At 68.8% G+C, this 21,427-nt stretch overlaps 2 protein-coding genes across 2 annotated transcripts; both read left to right on the top strand.

Moving 5' to 3' along the window:
* The first annotated feature begins 5,987 nt into the window (after positions 1–5,987).
* On the top strand, positions 5,988–7,955 carry CLEC11A (C-type lectin domain containing 11A). The gene is made up of 4 exons (XM_062176763.1): positions 5,988–6,351; positions 6,542–6,740; positions 6,888–7,079; positions 7,425–7,955. Exons 1-4 carry the CDS (start codon positions 6,205–6,207, stop codon positions 7,868–7,870), a joined length of 984 nt encoding a protein of 327 aa, XP_062032747.1. The 5' UTR covers positions 5,988–6,204; the 3' UTR covers positions 7,871–7,955.
* Positions 7,956–17,840: 9,885 nt separating this feature from the next.
* On the top strand, positions 17,841–20,932 carry ACP4 (acid phosphatase 4). Its single transcript, XM_062175812.1, has 11 exons — positions 17,841–17,957; positions 18,028–18,132; positions 18,213–18,299; positions 18,749–18,895; positions 18,981–19,079; positions 19,152–19,247; positions 19,346–19,478; positions 19,560–19,642; positions 20,291–20,415; positions 20,509–20,687; positions 20,767–20,932. Exons 1-11 carry the CDS (start codon positions 17,841–17,843, stop codon positions 20,880–20,882), a joined length of 1,287 nt encoding a protein of 428 aa, XP_062031796.1. The 3' UTR covers positions 20,883–20,932.
* Positions 20,933–21,427: the final 495 nt, after the last annotated feature.

Below are 21,427 nucleotides of genomic sequence, written 5' to 3'. Positions count from 1 at the left end.
GTCTCCTTCCCTGCCCTTGGCCCTGCGCGCAGCCCCCCGCCCCCCGCTGCGCCCCACTTTGTGGCTGACCCAGCGTGGCCATGTCCCAGAAACCCAAGAATCACCGCGGGAGCTACTGGCCCACTTTGTCAGGCCACAGAAAACGAGGCTAAAATTAGCTGAGGACAGACAGGTGGACGGGACCCGACCCGGCATCCTGCCCGCCCGGCCAAGCCCGGCCCCTCCTCCGGGCGGCGGGGAGGCCGCGGCAGAGATGTAGTAAAAGGGGAGATGGAGGTGTGGCAAGATGGGGCGCCGTGGAGCATGGCTGCACACGTGTGCACCGGGTGCCGGGGGCCGGGCTCCTCTGGGAAGCGTGATGGGGGAGGGGGTGGGGGGAGCAGAGTGGCCTTGGGGGACTTCTTCGGCCCCTCCCGGGGGGGGATGCACGTGTGTGTGGGGGGTAGTTTGTGCGAGGCTGTCCAGGGGACAGTGCCGGTGGCCGGTGTGGGGGGGCTACCCGTGACCTGCAGGCAGGATTCAGGACCCGGTGTGGTGGGGCTGGGGCCTGGCCTGGTTTGGTACCCTGGCCCCACTCTGCAGAGGACCTGGGGCGGTAGACAGAGGCCAAGAAGTGAGGGGAGGGCCTGGGGTGTGCGATGGGGGTCCTCTCCATCCAAGGTTCTCCCCTGAGGTGGCTTATGAGGGTTGGCCCCTGCCAAGGAGGGGGGGTGGTCTGCCTGCCTGCTGTTCTCCCTCCCTCCCACCCCAGCACCGGAAACCAGAATGCCTGGTCTGGTCCCTCCCCCCCCACACACCAGGCCCGGCTCCTGCACCGTTACCATGGCGATGGGAAGCAGTGGAGGGTACTGCTGACTTTGGGGGAGTGGGGACGGGCTGGGGGGGTGGGGAGGGGAAGACAAAATGTGTGTGTGGGGGGAGGAGAGTTCGCAGCGCCGTGGGCGAGCCAGCTTCCAGCCACGGGCTCACGCGTGGCCGGAGCCCCGCGCCCCCGCCCCTCCAGGTCCCCGGCCGCACAGCCCCACCCACCTTGTCCTGGCCAAGACCCCGGCCTCCTCCCGCCCCGCCCCCCTCGCCGCTTCCCCAGGTGCAACCCCGCAGCCACTCCCCCCACGCCGGGCCGCCCCTGGCTGACCCGCTCCCCGCCGCCCCCAGCCCGAGCCCCGCGCTCCTGCGCGCTCCCGCGCGCGCTCCCGGACGCAGCAGCCCGGACCCCCCGCACGCGCGGCCCCTCCCCCTCGGGCCGCGGGAGGGAGCGGGCGCGCTCCGCCGGGGCGGCATGAATCAAACGCTCGGCGGCTAAGAATAGCTAGCACGCAGCTGGTACCGAGACGCGCTGAGGACGGCGCGGGGGGTGCGCCCGGGGAGAGAGGGTGCCCTGAGCGGCTGCGGGGGCCGGGGGGCGGCTGGCGTGGCCGAGCGCGGGGCCCGCGACAATGAATGGAGGCGGGGAGGGGCGCGGAGGGGGAGCCCGGGCTGGGGCGGGGAGCGGGGGGGGGGAGCCCCGCACCGCGGGAGGGGGCGGGGGCGCCGGGCGCGGGACTGGGGGCGGGAGCCGAGGGGGCGCGCCGGCCGGCGGAGCAGGCACGGGAGACGCGCTGGGGATGCGGGAGCCGGGAAGCCGCGGGAGCCTGCGGGGGTCGAGAGGGGCGGAGAGCCCTAGCCCGGACCCTGGTGGACCGGGTGGGAGCCCGAGTGACCCAGGGGAGGGCCCAGGTACGCCAGGGTGGGTGAGGCGGGGGAGTGGCCGGGCGCCGCCAGGAGGCGGAGACGGCGACCGAGCCCTCGGGCCCCGCGAGCCGGCAGGGGGTTCGGGCCGGCGACCCCGCCGGCGGCGTGTGGGGGGACCGGGGGGCGCAGAGCGCACCCTCCCAAGACTGCGATCTGGGACGGGGCACCGGGGACTGGGGCGTAACCCAATTTGGCGTCGCCCCGGGCAACGCTCCCCTCCTCACCCTCACCCCCCCACACCGCACACCCAGGCCCCGAGCCCGGCGCCGGGCCAAGGACATCCCGGGCGCCCCCGCCCCCTCCCGCGGCCCCGGCCCCGCAGCCCCCCCAAACGCCCGGGTCCCCGACCCCCTTACCTGCCTGGCGGGGCTGCTGAGTCCCGGTCGGCGGCGCCCGCGGCCCCTCCCCCCTCCCCCCACCCCCCACCCCCCCGGAGACGGGGGACCCTCAGGCCATGCCCCACCGCCCCGGAGGGCGAGCGGGCCCGGGGAGGGGGCGGGCGGGGGCCGGGGGGGAGGGCGGGGGGGCCGAGGATCTCACCCCCCCCGCGGGCCGGGCCGGGCCATCCGCAGAGCGCCCCCCCTTCCGCCGCGGCCGCCGCGCCCCTCCTCGCCCGCCCCCGGCTCGGTCCGGCCGGCTCCGGGCGCCGCGTCTCCGCCTGCTCTTCCTCCTCCTCTTCCTCGGGCCGCCGCCGCCGCCGCCGCCGCCGCCGCTCCGCGCCTCCTCTGCCACCCGGCTCGCTCTCTCGCTCTCTCGCTCTCGCAGTCTCTCCCTCACCCTGTCTCACTCTCTCCCTCCCTCTCTCCCTCCCTCCCCTCCCTCCGCCCTCTCCCCTCCCTCCGGGAGCCGGCGGAGGAGACATCGCCCCTCCCCGCGCCCCCAAACCTCGCCCATCCCCCCCCCCCCCCGCATCGCCGGCTCCGCCCCTCCCCCTGCCCTCCCCCACCACTCCTCACCACTGCCAAACCTTGAGTCCACCCGTGCCGGTCCCTATGCCCCAACCACGGGGTTCCGCCCCTAAGGGGAGCCCCCCACCCTCCGAGTGAGCCCCCTCTATACACAGTGGGGCTCCGTGAATATGTGTTGCCAGAGGACACCCCCCGGGGGGATTGGGAGAGCTATGGTATGGATTCCTGTCCTGTCCCCCCCCCAAACTCTTTCTCTCTCCCCCCTCCCCAAGCACAGGGGCGGGCACCAGCTGGCACAGCACCTGCAGCCGCCGGGCCGCATAGGCGACATCCCTGGGGGCGCATGACCACAGACACACCCAGCTACACGCATGTCACAGCCCTGTGCCACACAGGAGCCCGCACAGACACACACAGGTGCGCAGGGCTGTGTGCCTGCTCACATCTCACAATGGGGGTGGGGTGTGGGTGGGGGTGGAGGCTCGCCTTCCGGGCGTCCTCACCGTCTCAGGCCTGGCGCCCGGGTGGGAGCGGCCACAGGCCCCCCCCCTGCAGTGGCTCCCCCTCTGGGACCGTCACCGCCCACTCCGCTGGAGCCGTGGCCCACGCACCCATTCTCAACCACCTTCCTCATTGCCGTCTTCCAGAGGGGAAACTGAGGCACAGAGAGGCTACGAAACTGGTGCAGGGCCGCCTGGCTCTAAAGAGATGGTGCTGAGGACCGGGGACAGGGACGCTGGCCCCAAAGTCCTCCTCTCTGCGCACCGTTGGGTACCCCCTGGCCACAGCTGTGTGTGCACGTGTACTCGCGGCCGACCGCGTGCCCACAGCTCACCTGTGCCCGAGACACACCCCCGAGACAGGGCAGGTCCCCCGGGCAGTGGAGACGCAGGCTGCCACCTCCTCCCAGCACCTCCAGGGCCACGAGCTGGGCACAGGCTCCCGCAGGGCGCAGGTCTGGGTTCCCCTGCAGCTGCAGGCTCTCGGGTGCCCGGGCTAGGGAGGCCCCATCTCGACGCACCCAACAAGGCAGGTGGTGAGCAGCTGGGCTCCCGGCGGGAACAGCTGCCTACATCGGCAGCGGCGCAGCGACAAGAGGCTCTGCACCCCGGCTCCTAGCGAGGCTCTCCGGACCTGAGCATCATCTCTCCAGGGCTGGCCCCTCGGTGGGGGGCCTGCGGGCCCGCCCCGCAGCACCTGCACCTCCCAAGGTCACACTGCCCTCCCGCGACCAGGCTTTCTTGGAAAATGGAATGCTGGGTGCTCTGGGCTCCCGCGCCACTCCTGGGGCAGCCCCCAAGCCTCGGCTACCTGCCACCACGCTGGTGAGCTGTGGCAGGCTGTGTGGTCCCCTTCTAGAGTCTTCTTTGGAGAGCAGGCCCCTTGACCCCTGCCTAACGAGCCCCGGGCCTGTGGGACAGCCAGGGCGAGGCTGTGAGGTGTGAGCCTGGCACAAAAGTGCCACGGCCTCCTCCCCTTGCCTGTACCACCTCTCCCTGCTGCAGCCAGCACCTAAGCCCAGGGGCCTTTGCCTAAGCTGTTACCCTCCCACGCAGCACCTCCTGTGTGCCAAGGAGGCCTGGAGCGAGGCCTAGGGATGCAGCCATGCCTAAGGGTTCCTGCCCGGGCCAGGGCCATGGTGTAGCAGGCTAAGCCTCGGCCTGCAGCGCCGGCATCCCTACGGGCACCAGTTCAGGTCCCGGCTGCTCCTCTTCCGATCCCGCTCCCTGCTAATGCATGAGCAAGGCAGCAGAGGATGGCCCGAGTGCTTGGGCCCCTGCACCCACGTGGGAGACCCGGATGGAGCTCCAGGCTCCTGGCGTGGGCCTGGCCCTGCCCTAGCCATCTGGGGAGTGAACCAGTGGATGGAAGACCTCTCCCTCTCTCTCTAACTTTGCCTTTCAAATAAATTTACAAATCTTGGGGAAAAAAAATAAATAAAGACTTCCTGTCTTTACTGGCGGCAGGAAGATGGTAATGAATAAGATGGTGCCAGTCTTGGCGATGGCAAAAATAAAACGGGGCATTTGAATCCGGTACCTCGCCGGGGCTGTGGGTGAAGCTGCAGCCCGTGAGGCCGGCTTCCACACTGTGAGGCACTGGCTGGAGTCCTGGTGGCTCTGCCTCCATGCCAGCTCCCTGCGAAGGCGCCTGGGAGGGCAGATGACGCTGGCCCAAGTGCTTGGCCCCTGCCAGCCCTGTGGGAGAGCCGGACGGAGAGCCCGGCTCCTGGCAGCCCGGCCTTTGTGGCCATTTCGGGAGTGGATGGAAGAACAGTTTCGTTGTCTCTCCTTTCCTCTGTCACTCATCCTTTCAAATAAAATAAATCTTTAAAAATTAAATATATATATATAGAGAGAGGGAGTAACTTGTGGAATGAAATCCTCTTAAACCAGGTGATGGGGGGAGGGGGAGGGGGAGAACTTTCTAGAAGGAATAAAAGGCTGGGGGCCAAGGCTTTGAGGCGGAGAATGGCAGAGAAGCCAGCACAGAGAGCCGGGGTGGGGGGGCGAGGGGAGCCGCGTCCTGGCGTGAGGGTGCCCAGCCCCCGCAGGTCGGCCGTGCGGAGGTCGGCAGCCGACTGGAGCAGTCTGGCTCCCCTCCTGCTTGTGATGGGAAGGTGGGGGAGCCGGGGAGTGGGGGGTGATGGGATCTGATTTATGGTTTGGAAGGATTGCTCCTGCTGCGGCAGGAGGGGCTCGGGCGTGAAGAGGGAGGGCAGGGAGGAGGCTGCTGCAGTGGTCCAGGCTGGGCCCGACGCCTGTCCAGCTCCCGGCGGCTCCCCCCACCACTGCCTGCCAGCCCCTCCCCCTGGCCCACTGCCGGCCCCTCTGCTTGCTCTGAGCGTCTGGGTCCCCAGCATGGCCCAGCCTGCAGAGGCCTCCAGCAAAGTGTGGCCAGCAACCCGCAGAGCCCCACCTTCCAGGGACACCCACACAGCCACACGCGTGCCCGTCACGTGCACCCCCAGAAACGCACACGCACCCGCTCTCGTCGCCGCCCAGGGCTTGGAGGGCAGGGGCCGGCCGTCCCGGCAGTCTGAGACCAGTGCAGGGGGTGTGGGCGCCGGTGGCCACAGGATAATAGCAACCTAGGGAGACCCTGTGGTCTCCCCCCCACCCCAGGAATGGCCGGGAAGGGGGAAGGAGAGAGGGCCAACCCCAGTGTCCCCCCATTGCCCTGTGGGTCCCCAGGGGTTCCTGGGCCGAGGCTGGAGCTGCACCCGCTGAGGTCCCTTGGAGAACTGGCCGCGGCCCTTCCTGCTCCCGGGCAGAGGGAAAGAGCAGGCGGAAGCGAGCTCTGGAGGGCGTGGGGGGAGACCCGAGGCGGGATCCAGGCTTTGGAACGTTGGAGGTTTCCGGCCACAGAGGCAGGGCCTCGTGGGAGCCAAGAGGGCGGGGAGACACACACACACACAGGAGCCGAGACCAACAGAGCCGGCAGTCTGGGAGTCGCGGGAGCCGGGCAGGAGACGCTGGAGAGGCGGGGGCCGGGGCACTCGGTGGTCCCCAGAGGCACCCCCACCCTGCTTCCCTGCGCCCTTGGGTGCTGAGAGCCCAGCCCGATGCAGGCGGCCTGGCTCTTTGGGGCCCTGGTGGTCCCCCAGCTCTTGGCCCTTGGCCAGGGGGCTCGAGGAGCTGAGAGGGAGTGGGAAGGAGGCTGGGGTGGGGCCCAGGAGGAGGAGCGACAGAGAGAGGCCCTGATGCTCAAGGTGAGCGTGGAGGGAGACATAGGGTTGGGAAAAGGGCGGGGAGTGCTGGGGTCAGGGTGAGAGTCTGCAGGGGTGGGGTGGGGGTTCCTAGAAAGGACTCGGCTTCAGAGAGTGAACTGGGGGCTGGAGGGGGGAGGAGGGGGCAGCTGGGGAGGACGGGTTGGCCCTGAGCGCTCCTCCCCTGCCCCAGCATTTGCAAGAGGCTCTGGGGTTGCCTGCTGCCACGGGGGACGAGGATCCCCCCGGAATCCCTGCAGGCGAAGGGGTCTGGGGGCCTGAAGACGACCAGGTGGAGGACAAGGAAGAGGAGGCAACACTGGCTCCGGACCCCAGCCCCAGCCCCAGCCCCAGCCCCTCGCCCACCCCGGAGGACACGGTCACTTACATCTGTGAGTAACCAGCTCCATGGCCCACCTCCCAGCCCCCGGCCTTGCCTCCCCAGAACCCGGGCCGCCGGACCTCCACTCTCCCGGGGTCCCGGTCCCCCGCCCCCCACCCCAGGCCCCTCTCCAGCGGCACGCCCTGTCCATCCACAGTGGGCCGCCTGGCCGGCCTGGACGCAGGCCTGCACCAGTTGCACGTCCGTCTGCACGCGCTGGACACCCGCGTGGTCGAGCTGACCCAGGGGCTGCGGCAGCTGCGGAAGGCGGCGGGCGACACCGACGAGGCCGTGCACGCCCTGCAGCAGGCGCAGGGTCGCGCCGAGCGCGAGCACGGCCGCCTGGAAGGTGGGTCCGCCCGCTCGCGTCGGGGGAAGTGCAGCGACCCTGGCCAGGCGGGAGGTGGGGACACGGGGTGCCCGAGCGGGGAAAGGTCCCCGGGCGGAGGGGGGGGCATTCGGGTGTGCTGGCAGAAGGGGCGGTGCCCGCCTGCCCGCGCCACGCCCCACAGCCCCGCCCCCGCCATCTGGCCACGCCCCTCAGGGGGCCCAGACTCCCTGCCTGGTTGCCCCAGGCTGCGCCCAGCCCGTCCCGCGGAAGCCTCGGCCCCGCCTCCCCACGCCCCAGCGCCTCGGCCCCGCCCTCTCCCCGCCCCCTCGAGCGCTCCGATCCCGCCTCCTTCCCCGCCCACAGGCTGCCTGAAGGGGCTGCGCCTGGGCCACAAGTGCTTCCTGCTCTCGCGCGACTTCGAGGCCCAGGCGGCGGCGCAGGCGCGCTGCGTGGCTCGGGGCGGAACCCTGGCGCAGCCGGCCGACCGGCAGCAGATGGACGCGCTCACCCGCTACCTGCGCGCGGCGCTCGCCCCGTACAACTGGCCGGTGTGGCTGGGCGTGCACGACCGGCGCGCCGAGGGCCTCTACCTCTTCGAGAACGGCCAGCGCGTGTCCTTCTTCGCCTGGCACCGCGCGCCCAGCCCGGAGCCCGGCTCGCGGGCCAGCCCCGCGCCGCACCCGCTCAGCCCGGACCAGCCCAACGGCGGCGCGCTGGAGAACTGCGTGGCGCAGGCCTCGGACGACGGCTCCTGGTGGGACCACGACTGCGAGCGGCGCCTCTACTACGTCTGCGAGTTCCGCTTCTAGCGGGGCGCCCGGGCCGGGTCGGGCGGGTCCCAGGCCCCTCGGGCACGACGCGAGGCCGGCTCCAATAAAACCGTGTGGCACCTGCTGGCGGGCGCTGGAAGACTCCCTGTCCCGGGCACCGCGATCGGGGGCTCCACGTGTTGGGGAGCGCGCGCTGCCCCCGGCCTCGGGGACCCCGGGCGAGTTGGGGAGCGCACGCCGACCCCCGGCCTCGGGGACCCCAGGCGTGTTGGGGAGCGCACGCCCCCCCCCGGCCTCGGGGACCCCGGGTGAGTTGGGGAGCGCACCCCCCTCCCCGGCCTCGGGGACCCCGGGCGAGTTGGGGAGCGCACGCCCCCCCCCCGGCCTCGGGGACCCCGGGTGAGTTGGGGAACCCCCCCGGCCTCGGGGACCCCGGGCGAGTTGGGGAGCGCACGCCCCCCCCCCGGCCTCGGGGACCCCGGGTGAGTTGGGGAGCGAACGCCCCCCCCCGGCCTCGGGGACCCCGGGCGAGTTGGGGAGCGCACGCCCCCCCCCCCGGCCTCGGGGACCCCAGGCTGTTGGGGAGCGCACGCCCCTCCCCTGGCCTCGGGGACCCCGGGCGAGTTGGGGAGCGCGCGCCGCCCCCGACCTGGGGGACCCCGGGCGAGTTGGGGAGCGCACCCCGCCCCGCGGCCTCGGGGACCCCGGGCCCCAGCTCTGGCTCTGCTGTTCCCCTCCATCGCCTGCAGGGCATGCGGGCCTTGACACCCTAAGGACCCGCCCCGGCCTGGCCCCCAGCAAGTGCGGCAGGGCTGGAGGGAGGGGCCGCCGCCGGTCAGCAGCGTGACCGGGACCCCTGTCTGTCCTAACGGGGCTGCCTCTCCCCCTCCCTCAGCCGGGGCACCAGCAGCCTAGGGGGTCCCCCAAAAGACAGCCCGCCCCACCCCACCAGCCGCTGGGGTCAGAAGGGCATCCGTCAGTGGACCTCGCTCCAGTCCCTCGCCTCTCTCAGCTTCAGTTTGGGGGGGCGGGCAGCGGCCAGGTTACACCACCGCCTCCTGGTTCTAAGCCCATCTCCGGTGTGGGCGCGCCGGGCACCTGCTGCGGCCCCGTGACCCCCTCGGTACTCCGGCCCCACTCCGGAGTGGACCTCGCCCTCACCTTTCCCCCCTCCTGCACTGGGTTTTGTCCTCTCCCTTCTCTGCGGGGTGAGCGCCCCCTTCGAAGAATTGCCCCGAACCTCACCGCCTCCCTCGGGGTCCCCACATGGTGGCCCCGTTCCTGCCCCAGCCCTAACCGGCCAGGCCAGGGGCCAGCGGCTGGGCAGCACGGGTGTGTCCCCCGCGTCCCCGGCTCGTGGGATCCGAGCTCTGCCCTGTCTGGGGCTCTGAGCATCACTGCCTGTGTGCTGCCTGGCCAGCCTCCTAGCTCCCTGCGGGGGCTGGGGCCGCCATACCAGCCCGGGTTGGAAGTGGAGACCGTGCCTGCCTCGGAGTAGCGCGCCTGTACGCGCCTGTGTTCGAGGCTGACCCGCCGCTTCTTCCAGGAAGCCCGCCAGGCCTCCGGCCGGTCTGCCAGCCGATGCTCTTTTCCTGTCTTCCCCGGAGCGCTTGCACATTCGCCAGCCCAGAAGCACGAACCCCGGGGGACCTCAGGAGTTGCTTGGGGTGGATTTGTTAAGGGGGCAGGGCGTGAAGCTTGAGATGATGACAGAGGAGCAAGAAAGACCCGGGTGGGCCGCACCCGTGTGCAAGACCACAAGTCCCAGAAGACCAGGCGGCAGGACTACATTTCCCAGCAGCCACTGGGTGTCTGACGCCAGTCCCCGGGGCAGGCTCCGCCCCCTCCTCCCGCAGTGAAGTTCGCATACATTTCCCAGCGAGGCGGAGGACCACGCCTTTGGCAGTATCCAATCAGAGCTGAGATCCCTCCCCCCAGCCTGGCCCCGAGGTACATTGGGAAGTGTAGTCTGTTCACACGCGCGTGGGTAGAAAAATCCAAAGCCACGTGACCTAACATTTCTCCATCTTTCCCACAAGTTTTTCAAAACACATGTGACTTCCCTTGGGTAGGTCATAGTTACTCTTTATTAAAGGAAAGTTAATTTTTTTTTTTTATTTGACAGAGAGAGAGAAAGGTCTTCCTTTGCCGTTGGTTCACCCCCCAAATGGCTGCTAGGGCTGGCAGCCAGGAGCCAGGTGCGTCCTGCTGGTCTCCCATGGGGTGCAGGGCCCAAGCACTTGGGCCATCCTCCACTGCCTTCCCGGGCCACAGCAGAGAGCTGGCCTGGAAGAGGAGCAACCGGGACAGAATCCGGCGCCCCGACCAGGACTAGAACCCGGGGTGCCAGCGCCGCAGTGGAGGATTAGCCTAGTGAGTCGCGGCGCCGGCCCCTAAAATGTTCTTTGTTAGAACGAGTTCCCCTGCAAAGGCAGGGGCTGGGGCCGGGGCCCTGGGTGCTCCGTCTGGGTCTCCTGTGTGCGTGGTGGTCGCCGGTGCTCGGCGGCGTCGAGTCCGAGAGCTGGAGGCTGGAGCCAAGGCCGGGGATTGAACCGCGTTAGTCTGATGTGGCTGCAGGAGCCAGCGCCCACACCCACCGTCTAAAACGTGAGATGTCAGTGTGCGGGCTCACTCCCCAGATCTGTGCCGCGGCCCAGCCGGGCCGTCCCGGTCCCTACGTGGGTGCAGCTGCTGTCCCAGGCAGGTGGAGCAGCCGGGACTCGAACCGGCGCCCAGGTGGGATGCTGACGTTACAGGCAGAGGCTTAACCTGCTGCGCCACAGCACCGGCCCCCAAAATGTTTATAAAAAATGGTTCTTTCAGTAGAATGCATCCTATTAACAGGCCAGGAAAGAGGGGGTGATGATTCTTTTTAAAGGTTTATTTATTTGAAAGGTAGAGTCACAGAGAGGTAGAGAGAGAGCGAGGTCTTCCATCCTCCGGTTCACTCCCCAGATGGCCACAAGGATCCGAAGCCAGGAGCTTCTTCCCAGTCTCCCACATGGGTGCAGGGGCCCAAGGACCTGGGCCGTCTTCTACTGCTTTCCCAGGCCATAGTAGGGAGCGGGATCGGAAGTGGAGCAGCCGGGACTCGAACCGGTGCCCATATGGGCTGCTGGCACTGCAGGCGGCGGCTTTACCTGCTAGGCCACAGCGCCGGCCCCGGGATGATGATTTTAATTCATGCAGAAAAGTAATATTATGATTTTTTACATTTATTTATGATTAAAAAATGAAAACACCTCACAAACTGGGGGGTGGGCTTTCGTCACTTCCGGACGCAGACGTCTGGGGGCGCCGCGGGGTGGGGTGGGGTGGGGCGGCCTTACCGGCCTTGCTCCCGGTTCCTTCACCGAGCACCCGGCGCGAGTCCCGGCGAGGGCTTTGCGGGAAAAGGAAAATAAAGGAGAAGCAGGAAGCCTCGAAGGGCCCGAGAGAGCCGCACACGCTAGCACAGCCCAAGAACCCAACAGCAAAACCGCTACAACAAAGCCTGAACAACGGGCGGCGCTGTGGGGTAGCCGGTGAAGCCGCCGTCTGCAGGGCCGGCATCCCGTGTGGGCGCCGGTTCGAGTCCCGGCTGCTCCACCTCCGAGCCAGCTCTCTGCTGTGGCCTGGGAAGGCAGTGGAGGATGGCCCAGGTCCTTGGGCCCTGCACCTGCGTGCTCGTCATAGCTCTGTTGTCTCACGAGGGACATGGCTCAGCCATTTCCGTTCTGCACACCGGTGGTTTTGGTCTGCGACCATCCATGCCCAGCCAGTTTTAGGACATTTTCTTAAAGGAAAAAAAAATCCTGTCTGTGTTAGCTCACGATCCTCTTCTCTCCCCGGCCTCAGGGAAGCACTTCTGTCAGGTTCGAGTCCTGGCTGCTCCACTTCGGTCCTGCTCCCTGCTAGTGGCCTGGGCAAGCAGCAGAGGGTGGCCCCAGGGCTTGGGCCCTGCCACCTATATGGGCGACCTCTAGTGAGCTTCAGCCCGACCCAGCCTGGCTGATTCAGGCATTTGGGGAGTGACCCAGGAGATGGAAGAGCTGTCTCTCTCTGTCTCTCCCTCTTTCGATAACTATGAATATCAAATAAATAAATCTTAAAAAAAAAAAAAACCAAGCTTGACCTTTATTTTATTTTTTGAAAGGCAGAGCTACAGAGAAGCAGAGAGAGAGAGGTCTTCCATCCGCTGGTTCACTCCCCAGATGGCCGCAATGGCCGGAGCTGAGCTGATCTGAAGCCAGGAGCCCTGTGGGTGCAGGGCCCAAGGACTTGGGCCATCTTCTACTGCTTTCCCAGGCCACAGCAGGGAGCTGATCGGAAGTGAGCAGCCGGGTCTCGAACCCGAACCCACATAAGATGTCTGACTGCAGGCGTTGGCTTTCCCCACTGGGCCACAGCGCCGGCCCCCTGGCATGGGGGGGGGGGGCTTGCATGGGGGAGGGGCTGACATCCCGGGGGAGGGGCTGGTGGTCCAGGTCGAGGGCGGACCCTTCCCTGTCCTGTGGGTCCAGCAGCCCGCACCTCCTGTCCGTGCCCTGTGTCCAGCTCCGATGGAGGACACAGCAGGTGCACGTCTCCGCCCCGCCCAGGCTCCCGCGCGCCCCAGGACCCCACAGCGCGACGCCCGCGTCCCCGCAGCGACAGGTGACGCCCCTAATCGCTGCCTCTGCGGCAGGGGGCGGGGGAGGGGGCTGCGGGGGAGGCGGCCGCGCCCGGGAGACAGACAGACTGTCACCAAGAGTCGGGAAACAGCAGTCAGCGCCGCCTCGCCCGCACCTCCCCAGCCCCGCCAGCCGCGGGCGGCAGGCAGGTGCGGCGGGTGCAGGGCGCTGTGCTGGTGCGCGTGGCCAGTGGCGGCTTCACCCTGCCCAGGGCCTGTGCTTATAGAGGTCGGGATTTGCGCTGTGCTGGGGGCCGCAGGGGGTCTGACCCCAGAACCCCAGACCCCCCCCCCCCCGGCTCCAGGGGGCCTCAGCTGCCACCCAGGCGGTAGGGAGAGCACCCAGGTGGCCAGCATTGGGGCAGGGGTCACCTGTGGCCAGCCTCTCTTCTTCTGGGACGTGGGCAGGCAGAAGAGGTCCAGGGCAAGCCCGAGGGGACATTGTGAGACACAAAGGTCCCCAAGGTGGGACACTGGGGTGGGGGTGGGGCAGGGACCCCTCCCCTGGAGGTTGTTGGGCGGGACTGGATGTGCACCTGCTGGTGGCTTTGTCCCTCTCCCTCACTTAACTGCATGAACTTCCAGGGTCTCTCTCTCTCTCTCTCTCTCTCTCTCTCTCTCAGCCCCTGTTGCACAGTAAAATCCTCTGAGCCTCACGGGGGCCGGACAGAGGCCAGGAGGGAGGAGGGAGGAGGGAGGAGGGACCAGGGCAGGGGCCGGAGCGGCGGTGGGCGCAGGTCGAAGCCTCCTTTCCACTTCCCTGCCTCCCCTCCATCCCCCAAGTCCTGGACACAGCCCGGGCCGCTGCCCGTACTGTGGACGCCGTCGCCGAAGCCGGAAGGTGCTTGCCAACCGGGAAGGCCAAGGCGATGCCAAAGGGCACTGGCCCCGGGATGGCTGTGCCCGCCCCCCCGGAGAACCGGCTGCCCCTCAGCCCCCACGGTCTTCTCTCGGGCACATCTGAGACCTGCAGGTCTCTGTCCCTTGCAGCCCCTGCGGTGATGCCAGGGGGAGCTGGCATCCGATGGGAGGCCGGCCCTGGACCAGGAGCCCGGGGGGTGGGGCGGGGCGGGAGACACCTGCGGGGACAGGTGAGGGGGGAAGGGCGCTCGGGGCAGGGGAGGTGCAGCTGAGATGCTGCAGTGGCCGCGGGTACGCCAGCGGGGCGTGGGAACAAGGTGGAGACCCTGGGACTCCTGCCCTGGGGGTCTGGGGAGCCAGGGCATGGGCTTTGGGGGGAGGGTGTGCGAGCAGGGAGGGGCAGGGCAGTCAGAGGACTGGAGGGTCCAGGGGGGTCAGGGCCCAGGCGGCCGAGGAGGAAGCAGCAGGGATCTCCCGCCACGTGCCGCCGCCCGCGGCCCGGGTTATTAAATTGCGGTTTTGCGGAAACCGAGGTTGGTTTGCGGCGCTGACCCCGCGGCTGGGAAAAGTGGTCCAACACCGCCGCTTCGTGGTCATACCTGGAACTGCAACCTCCTTACAGGACACGTTTGCCTCTGGGGCTGGAACCCCCTACACCACAGTAACCCGCGCGGGGAGGGATCCGTGCAGAACTGGGATTACCCAGGCTGCTCCTGGGACACCCAACACGGGCGGTCCCCGGTTCCGAAACCGCCTTTGCGGATACTAACCGGATGAGGAAATCGATGAACGCCAACCCAAGGCTGGGGGGGGGGTCCTCCAGGCATTTGCCCCGGGGGCGGGGGTGTGGGGCGCATGGGGCACGGGAGGTGCTAACGGCCTGGCTCTCTGGGAGTCCACACTCGCACGGGAAGGGGCAGTGACCGTGGTGTGGGGGTGGGGGGCTCAAGTCTCTCTGCTCCTCCCCTCTCCCCCAACCCTTGCATCCAGAGGTGGAATGCCTGAGTTACCACAGAGTCCTACCTGTCCCCAAAACCCAGCTGCTAGGCCCAGCGTCATGGCGCAGCCAGCATCCCATATGGGCGCCGGTTCGGGTCCCGGCTGCTCCGCTTCCAATCCAGCTCCCTGCTAATGCACCTGGGAAAGCAGTGGAAGATGCCCAAGTGCTCGGGCCCCTGCACCCATGTGGGAGACCCAGATGGAGCTCCTGGCTCTTAGCTGAGGCCTGGCCCAGCTCCAGCCATTGTGGCCATCTGGGGAGTGAACCAGTGGATGGAAGACCTTTCTGTCTCTCTCTGCAGCTCTGCCTCTCGAACAAGTAAATAAATCTTAAAAAAACAAACAAAAAGATGCTGGGCTCCTAGCTTCAAATCTGAAAGTCTGGGTCCCCAGCCCTCCTCCCTCAGACCCAGGGGTCCAGCCCCAGCCCTCCTCCCTCAGACCCAGGGGTCCAGGCCCCAGCTCCTCCTCCCTCAGACCCAGGGGTCCAGCCCCAGCCTCCTCCCTCAGACCCAGGGGTCCAGCCCCAGCCCTCCTCCCTCAGACCCAGGGGTCCAGCCCCAGCCTCCTCCCTCAGACCCAGGGGTCCAGCCCCAGCCTCCTCCCTCAGACCCAGGGGTCCAGCCCCAGCCTCCTCCCTCAGACCCAGGGGTCCAGCCCCAGCCCTCCTCCCTCAGACCTGGGACCCAGGCCCATCCTCCGCCCTCAGACCTGGCCTGGCCCAGGACAGCTCTGCAGGAGGTGGGCGGAGCCATACGTGCTGGTTCAGTCACATTTATTGGGTGTCAGAGGCCAGCGTCCTGGTCCGGCAGAGGCGGGGCTTGGCCTGGGCGTCTCACTGCTGAGCCTGAGTGAGGGGAGAGGGAGGCCGAGGGCTGGGTCTGAGGGAGGAGGCGTGAAGAGCGGGACCCAGCCCCCGCCCCGCCCCACCAGCCGCTCACCTTGTTGAAGAAGTAGATGGAGGCCAGGATGGTGAACACCGCCATGGCCAGGGTCACGTTCTGGGGGCGGGGTCAGAGGTCAGGGCCCAGCTCCTCCCAGCCCCACCCCTTGCCCCCGGGAGGCCCTCCTCACTTCCTGAAAATTCATGGCCATGATTGCTCAGTGGGTGCCGGCTGGCCTCGCTCTCCCTTTGCCTGGGGGTCTCTGAGCCAGCGGAATGGAGACCAGAATGGTGGCCGTGGCTACCGGGGAGGGGCATTCTGAGTGGAGGGGACCTGGAGGAGGGGCCCAGAGGAGCGGGTGGCGGGGGAGGTGTCCCCGTGGGGGCTGGGTTTGGGGGACGGGGACCTGGAACACAGTGCCAAGGCGAACTGGCAGCTCACCGGCTTGTTCCGGAGATGCCGAATGCGCTGTCTAGAACCTCTTTAAACTTTTATTTCGTTAATTACTTGCTTTATTGGGTGGGGGCTCCCATACCGCGGATCCATCTCGAGGGCTAGGCCAGGCCACAACCAGGAGCTGGGAACTCGATCCAGGTCTCCCACGGGGGCGGCAGGTGCCTAACCAGCCAGCCACCCCCTGCCGCCTCCCGGGGTGCGCGTGCACTGGAGGATGGAGCCTGGACTTGAACCCAGGCGGTGTGGGACGCCCGCCGCCTCCTGCCCCGGAGGCCCCAGGCCCGCCCGCCGCCCTGGAGAACCAGCTGCCCCCAGGTGCAGGCCCAGGGGCAGCTGAGCCCCACCGTGCGATGCCTCCCCCGGAGTCGGCCTCCTGGCTGGCTGGGGCTGGTCGCCGGCAGGTCAGCACCGGCTATCTGTGGTCCCGCTCCTGCACAGAGTCGCTGACACCTTGGGGCCCCCGGCCAGGGTCCCAGCAGGTGACACTCGGCCTCCTCAGAGCTCACCCCCTGCCCAGTGCCAGAGGGCGGCAGCGGGAGAGCCAGCTCAGGCACCTGCTGTCACAGTGGAAACTTCAGGTCCAGCCCCAGACCCTCCTCCCTCAGACCCAGGGGTCCAGCCCCAGCCCTCCTCCCTCAGACCCAGAGATCCAGCCCCAGCCTCCTCCCTCAGACCCAGGGGTCCAGCCCCAGCCCTCCTCCCTCAGACCCAGGGGTCCAGCCCCAGCCCTCCTCTCTCAGACACAGAGATCCAGCCCCAGCCTCCTCCCTCAGACCCAGGAGCCCAGCCCCAGCCCCTCCTCCCTCAGACCCAGGGGTCCAGCCTCAGCCCCTCCTCCATCAGACCCAGGGGTCCAGGCCCCCAGTACCTCTTCCCTCAGACCCAGGGGTCCAGCTTCCAGCCCTCCTCCCTCAGACCCAGGGGTCCAGCCCCAGCCTCCTCCTTCAGACCCAGGGGTCTATGTGCGGTATCTGGGCTGGGCGTGCGTGCGGTACCTGTGCTGTGTGTGTGGTACCTGTGCTGGGCGCGTGTGCGGTACCTGCACCGGGTGTGTGTGCGGTACCTGCGCCAGGCACGTGTGCCATAGCAGCCACTCCCCGGCCTCCATCTCTCTCCTTCCGGCCTCGTAATTCAAGGCAGACACATTGTCGGCAGCTAAATCCTCCTCCTTTTGAATAAAACGGAAAATAAATCAATAATGGCAACTGCTACTAGGACCTAAGGGAGCTCTCGGGTCGACTGCGTGGGTCTGTCTCAGTCTGTTCTCGGCTGGGTGAGTCCCAGAGAAAGGGTGGCTTTTGCCCTGGAAGGCCTGGGGCCACGGCCGACCTGGGGAATTTGGTGACCCCCGAGCTGAGGTCAGAAGGAAAGACATGGCCGGCGTCTCGGTTGAATAGGCTAATCCTCCACCTGCGGCGCCAGCACACCAGGTTCTAGTCCCGGTCAGGGCGCTGGATTCTGTCCCCGTTGCCCCTCTTCCAGGCCAGCTCTCTGCTGTGGCCAGGGAGTGCAGTGGAGGATGGCCCAAGTGCTTGGGCCCTGCACCCCATGGGAGACCAGGAGAAGCACCTGGCTCCTGGCCGTGGTGGCCATTGGAGGGTGAACCAACGGCAAAGGAAGACCTTTCTCTCTGTCTCTCTCTCTCTGTCCACTCTGCCTGTCAAAATAAATAAATAAAATAAAAGAAGGAAAGACACCCCACCTATGCCAGCGCCCTGGTGTCAGGGTGCTCAAGCAGTGCTGTGAGCAGGTGCACGTTGGGCAGGGGCCCTGCAGCCTGGCACAGACCCCGACTCTGGAAACCAGCCCCTGGCCTGCGTGTTGGGGCCCTGGGCCCCCGCTGGCTCCGGCTGGGAAGTCCCCAAGAGGCTCCAGGTTCAGGGACTGAGGGTGGGGAGGGAAGATGTGGGGGTGCGGTGTCACTGGACCCTCCTTGCCTTGTTCCCCCATCTGTCCCCTGGCGGGCAGGGGGAGGGGCTAAGCGTCTCAGCGCCTCTGGAGGCTGAATGGGGTTAACCCATGGCCGGTGCAGGCCCTGGGGAGCTGGCGCCCAGGGCGCGCTGGGACCTGCTCCCGTTGGGGGGTGGGAGGCCCCGGGTAATGAGTGGGTGGGGCCGCGGTGCAGACAGGGCTGAGCTCAGCGTCTGGCTGTGTGGAAATGGCCGGGCCAGGGTTCGGGGGCCACCCCACCGGACCGCTCCTGCTGCTGCTGCCGCTGCTGCTGCTGCTGCCCCCCCAGGCCCTGCCGGAAGGACCCCTGGTGTTCGTGGCTGTGGTAAGCCCCCTCCCCACCAGCCGCTGCCCTGCCCCTGCCCCCGGCCGGCCCTGACCCGAGCCGTCCCCAGGTGTTCCGCCATGGTGACCGCGCCCCCCTGGCCTCCTACCCCACGGACCCGCACAAGGACGTGGTGTCCGCCTTGTGGCCCCGCGGCCTGGGCCAGCTGACCAGGGTGAGCGCTGGGGGTGGGGTGAGGGCTGGGCGGGGCGGCGCGGGCAGGGGAGGTGGCTGAAGCCCCTGCTCTGTCCCCAGGAGGGCGTCCGGCAGCAGCTGGAGCTGGGACGCTTCCTGAGGCGGCGCTACCAGGCCTTCCTGAGCCCTGAGTTCCGGCGGGAGGAGGTACGGCCACGGCGACCTGACCTCTCACCCTTGACCCCGCTAACCCCAACACTGTCTTTGGGTTTCCACCTCTGGCCTCTGACCTCCACCCACCCCCTGCACCCCGTGACCTCTGACCGCATCCTCCCCTGAGTTAGATCTTGACCTCTGACCTCTAACCCCGTGAACTCTTCCTGATCCACCCTCCTCTTGACCTCTCACCTCCGGCTTTTCCCAATTCTGATCTTTTTTTCTGACCCTCATGGACTCAGCTGATCCCCTTCTCCTTACAGTCCAATGTGTCCCCCCGACTCTGACCTCTGCCCCCTCCGCTCCTGTTGGCCTCTGACCTTTGACCCCAACCTCTGGCACTGAAGGTTCCGAGCCTCGGCTCCTAGTGTCTGACCTGTTGCCCCTCTCTCCTCGCCCCTGACCCCGCCGTGGCCCCCACGCGCCCTCTCCCCGCGCAGGTGTACGTGCGCAGCACCGACTTCGACCGCACCTTGGAAAGCGCCCAGGCCAACCTGGCCGGACTGTTCCCGGAGGCGGCCCCGGGGAGCGCCGAGGCCGACTGGAGGCCCATCCCGGTGCACACGGTGCCCGTGGGCGAGGACAAGGTCAGCGGGGCCGGACGGGGCCGCGCGGGGCCGGGCGGGCGGCCAGGGCCCGAGGCGCGCCCGCCTGAGCCTGCGTGTCCCGCAGCTGCTGAGGTTCCCCATGCGGAGCTGTCCGCGGTACCACGAGCTGCTGCGGGAGTCCACGGAAGCCCCGGACTACCGGGAGGCCCTGGAGGGCTGGACGGTGAGCGGGGCCGCGGGCGGGCGGCGCGGGGCGCACGGGGGACCGCGAGGCTCACCCGGCGCCCCGCCCCAGGACTTCCTGGTGCGCCTGGAGAACTTCACGGGGCTGTCGCTGGTCGGGGAGCCGCTCCGCAGGGCGTGGAAGGTCCTGGACACCCTCATCTGCCAGGTGAGCCTCAGTGTCCCCGTCTGCCCCGCGGGGGTGGTGAGCTCGGGGGCTGGGCTGGCCCCGGCGCAGTGGTGACGGCCTGCGCCCCCTCTCCGCAGCGAGCCCACGGCCTCCAGCTCCCGTCCTGGGCCTCCCCACACGTCCTGCGGACGCTGGCCCAGATCTCCGCGCTGGACATCGGCGCCCACGTGGGCCCACCCCGGGCGGCAGAGAAGGCCCAGCTGTCGGGGGGTAAGGTGCGGGGCTGGGGGCGGGGGCGCCTTCCCGCGGGGAGGGGGCGCGGCTCTGAGCGCGCGGCTCCTGCCGTCTCAGGGATCCTGCTGGACGCCATCCTGGCCAACTTCTCCCGGGCCCAGCGCCTGGGGCTGCCGCTCAAGATGGTGATGTACTCGGCTGTAAGTCCCCGGGGCAGGGGAGGGGGCCGGCGAGGCGGGAGGAGGCGTGACCAAGCCGCCTCTGGGGGCGTGGCCAACCTGCGTGCCTGGGGTGGGGCGATCGCCGGCGGGGGGGGGGGAGAAGGTGTGGCCAAGCCGCCTCTGGGGGCGTGGTCAAGCCGACTCTGGGGTGTGTGGCCAACCTGCGTGCCTGGGAGGTGGGGGTGATCACCAGCAGCGGGGGAGGTGTGGTCAAGCCAACTCTGGGGGGTGTGGCCAAGCCGACTATGGTGGGTGTGGCCAACCGTCTGGGAGGCGGGGGCGATCGCCGGCGGGGGGGGGAGAAGGTGTGGCCAAGCCGCCTCTGGGGGGAGGGGAGACGGTGATGCGAGAGGAGGCGTGGCCAAGCCGACTCGGGGGGCGTGGCCAAGCCGGCTCTGAGGTGTGGCCAACCTGCGAGTCGGGGGTGATCGCCGGCGGCGGGGAGGAGGTGTGGCCAAGCCGCCTCTGGGGGTGTGGCCAACCGTCTGGGAGGTGGGGGTGATCCCGGCGGCGGGGGAGGAGGTGTGGCCAAGCCGACTCTGGGGGTGTGGCCAACCTGCGAGTCTGGGGTCGGGGTGGTCGCCGGCGGCGGGGAGGCCCGTGCCCTAGCCCTCCACCTGTCCGCAGCACGACAGCACCCTGCTGGCCCTCCAGGGCGCCCTGGGCCTCTACGACGGCCACACCCCGCCCTACGCGGCCTGCCTCGGCTTCGAGTTCCGGAGGCGCCTGCGGGACCCCGGCCAAGACGGAGGGTGAGGCCGGGCGTCGGGGCGGGGGTCCGCCTCCCGCGGCCGTGGGGCGCAGCGGCCGAGAAGTGAGGAGGCCCCCGGTCTCTCTTCCTCCAGGAACGTCACCATCTCGCTCTTCTACCGCAATGACTCGGCCCGGGCCCCTCTGTCCCTCAGCCTCCCCGGGTGTCCCGCCTCCTGCCCGCTGGGCCGCTTCCGCCACCTGACCGCCGCGGCCCGGCCCCCCGCGCACGGGATCCCCTGCTACGGCGTCTATGTGCCTGCCACCTCCCCAGGTGACAGCCTGCTGCGCTGGGGGTGGGAGCCGGGGCCCCCCAGGCCCGCAGACTCACACCCCCCGTGTTCCTCCCGCAGCCACCACGGTGCCCCTGCTGGCCGGAGCTGTGGCCGTGCTGGCAGCGCTCAGCCTGGGGCTGGGCTTGCTGGCCTGGAGACCGGCCTGCCTGCGGGCCTGGGGAGGGCCCGTGTGAGCCGGGAAGCCGGGGCGCCCCCTCCCCCTAGCTGACGCTGGACCCTAACACGTGTGCTCCCCTGCTGCTGCAGCGTCTGTGGTTCACTGTGTGTCTGGGGTGGGGGTGGGGGCCGGCCGCCCCGCCTGGAGCCCACTGTGTGCGCACGGCCGTGCCAGGGGCTCCCCAGGGCCTCCACGTGTACATCCGTGCGCACACACGCCATGGTGTGCACGCGTGTCCACACACGCTCCTCTCCACGTGCAGCACCCAGGTCACAGTGGTTGGCCCCGGGCCGCCGGCCTGTCTGCGGGAGTTCCCCAGGCCGTGGGGCTCCGGGCCAGGGGTCAGCTCCATGACCCCTGAACCCAGACACGGGCGGGGGGGTGCAGGGGGCACAGCAGAAGCACGTGACACTGCACGTGGCCGCTGCCACGCCGGCCATACCAGGGGGTGAGTCAAGGCCTGCAGCCCCCAGCTGGGAGGGGAGTCCCCCCCAGCACAGGCAGAGGGAAAACCAACGGCCCCACCTGCTCAGACCAGACCTGGGGAGCAGTGGCTGCTGG

The sequence above is a fragment of the Lepus europaeus genome, chromosome 19 (genome assembly GCF_033115175.1).
Source record: "Lepus europaeus isolate LE1 chromosome 19, mLepTim1.pri, whole genome shotgun sequence".
NCBI lineage: Eukaryota > Metazoa > Chordata > Mammalia > Lagomorpha > Leporidae > Lepus > Lepus europaeus.
The sequence above is the reverse complement of the archived record's forward strand: the minus strand, read 5'-3'. Positions and strand labels throughout refer to the sequence as shown.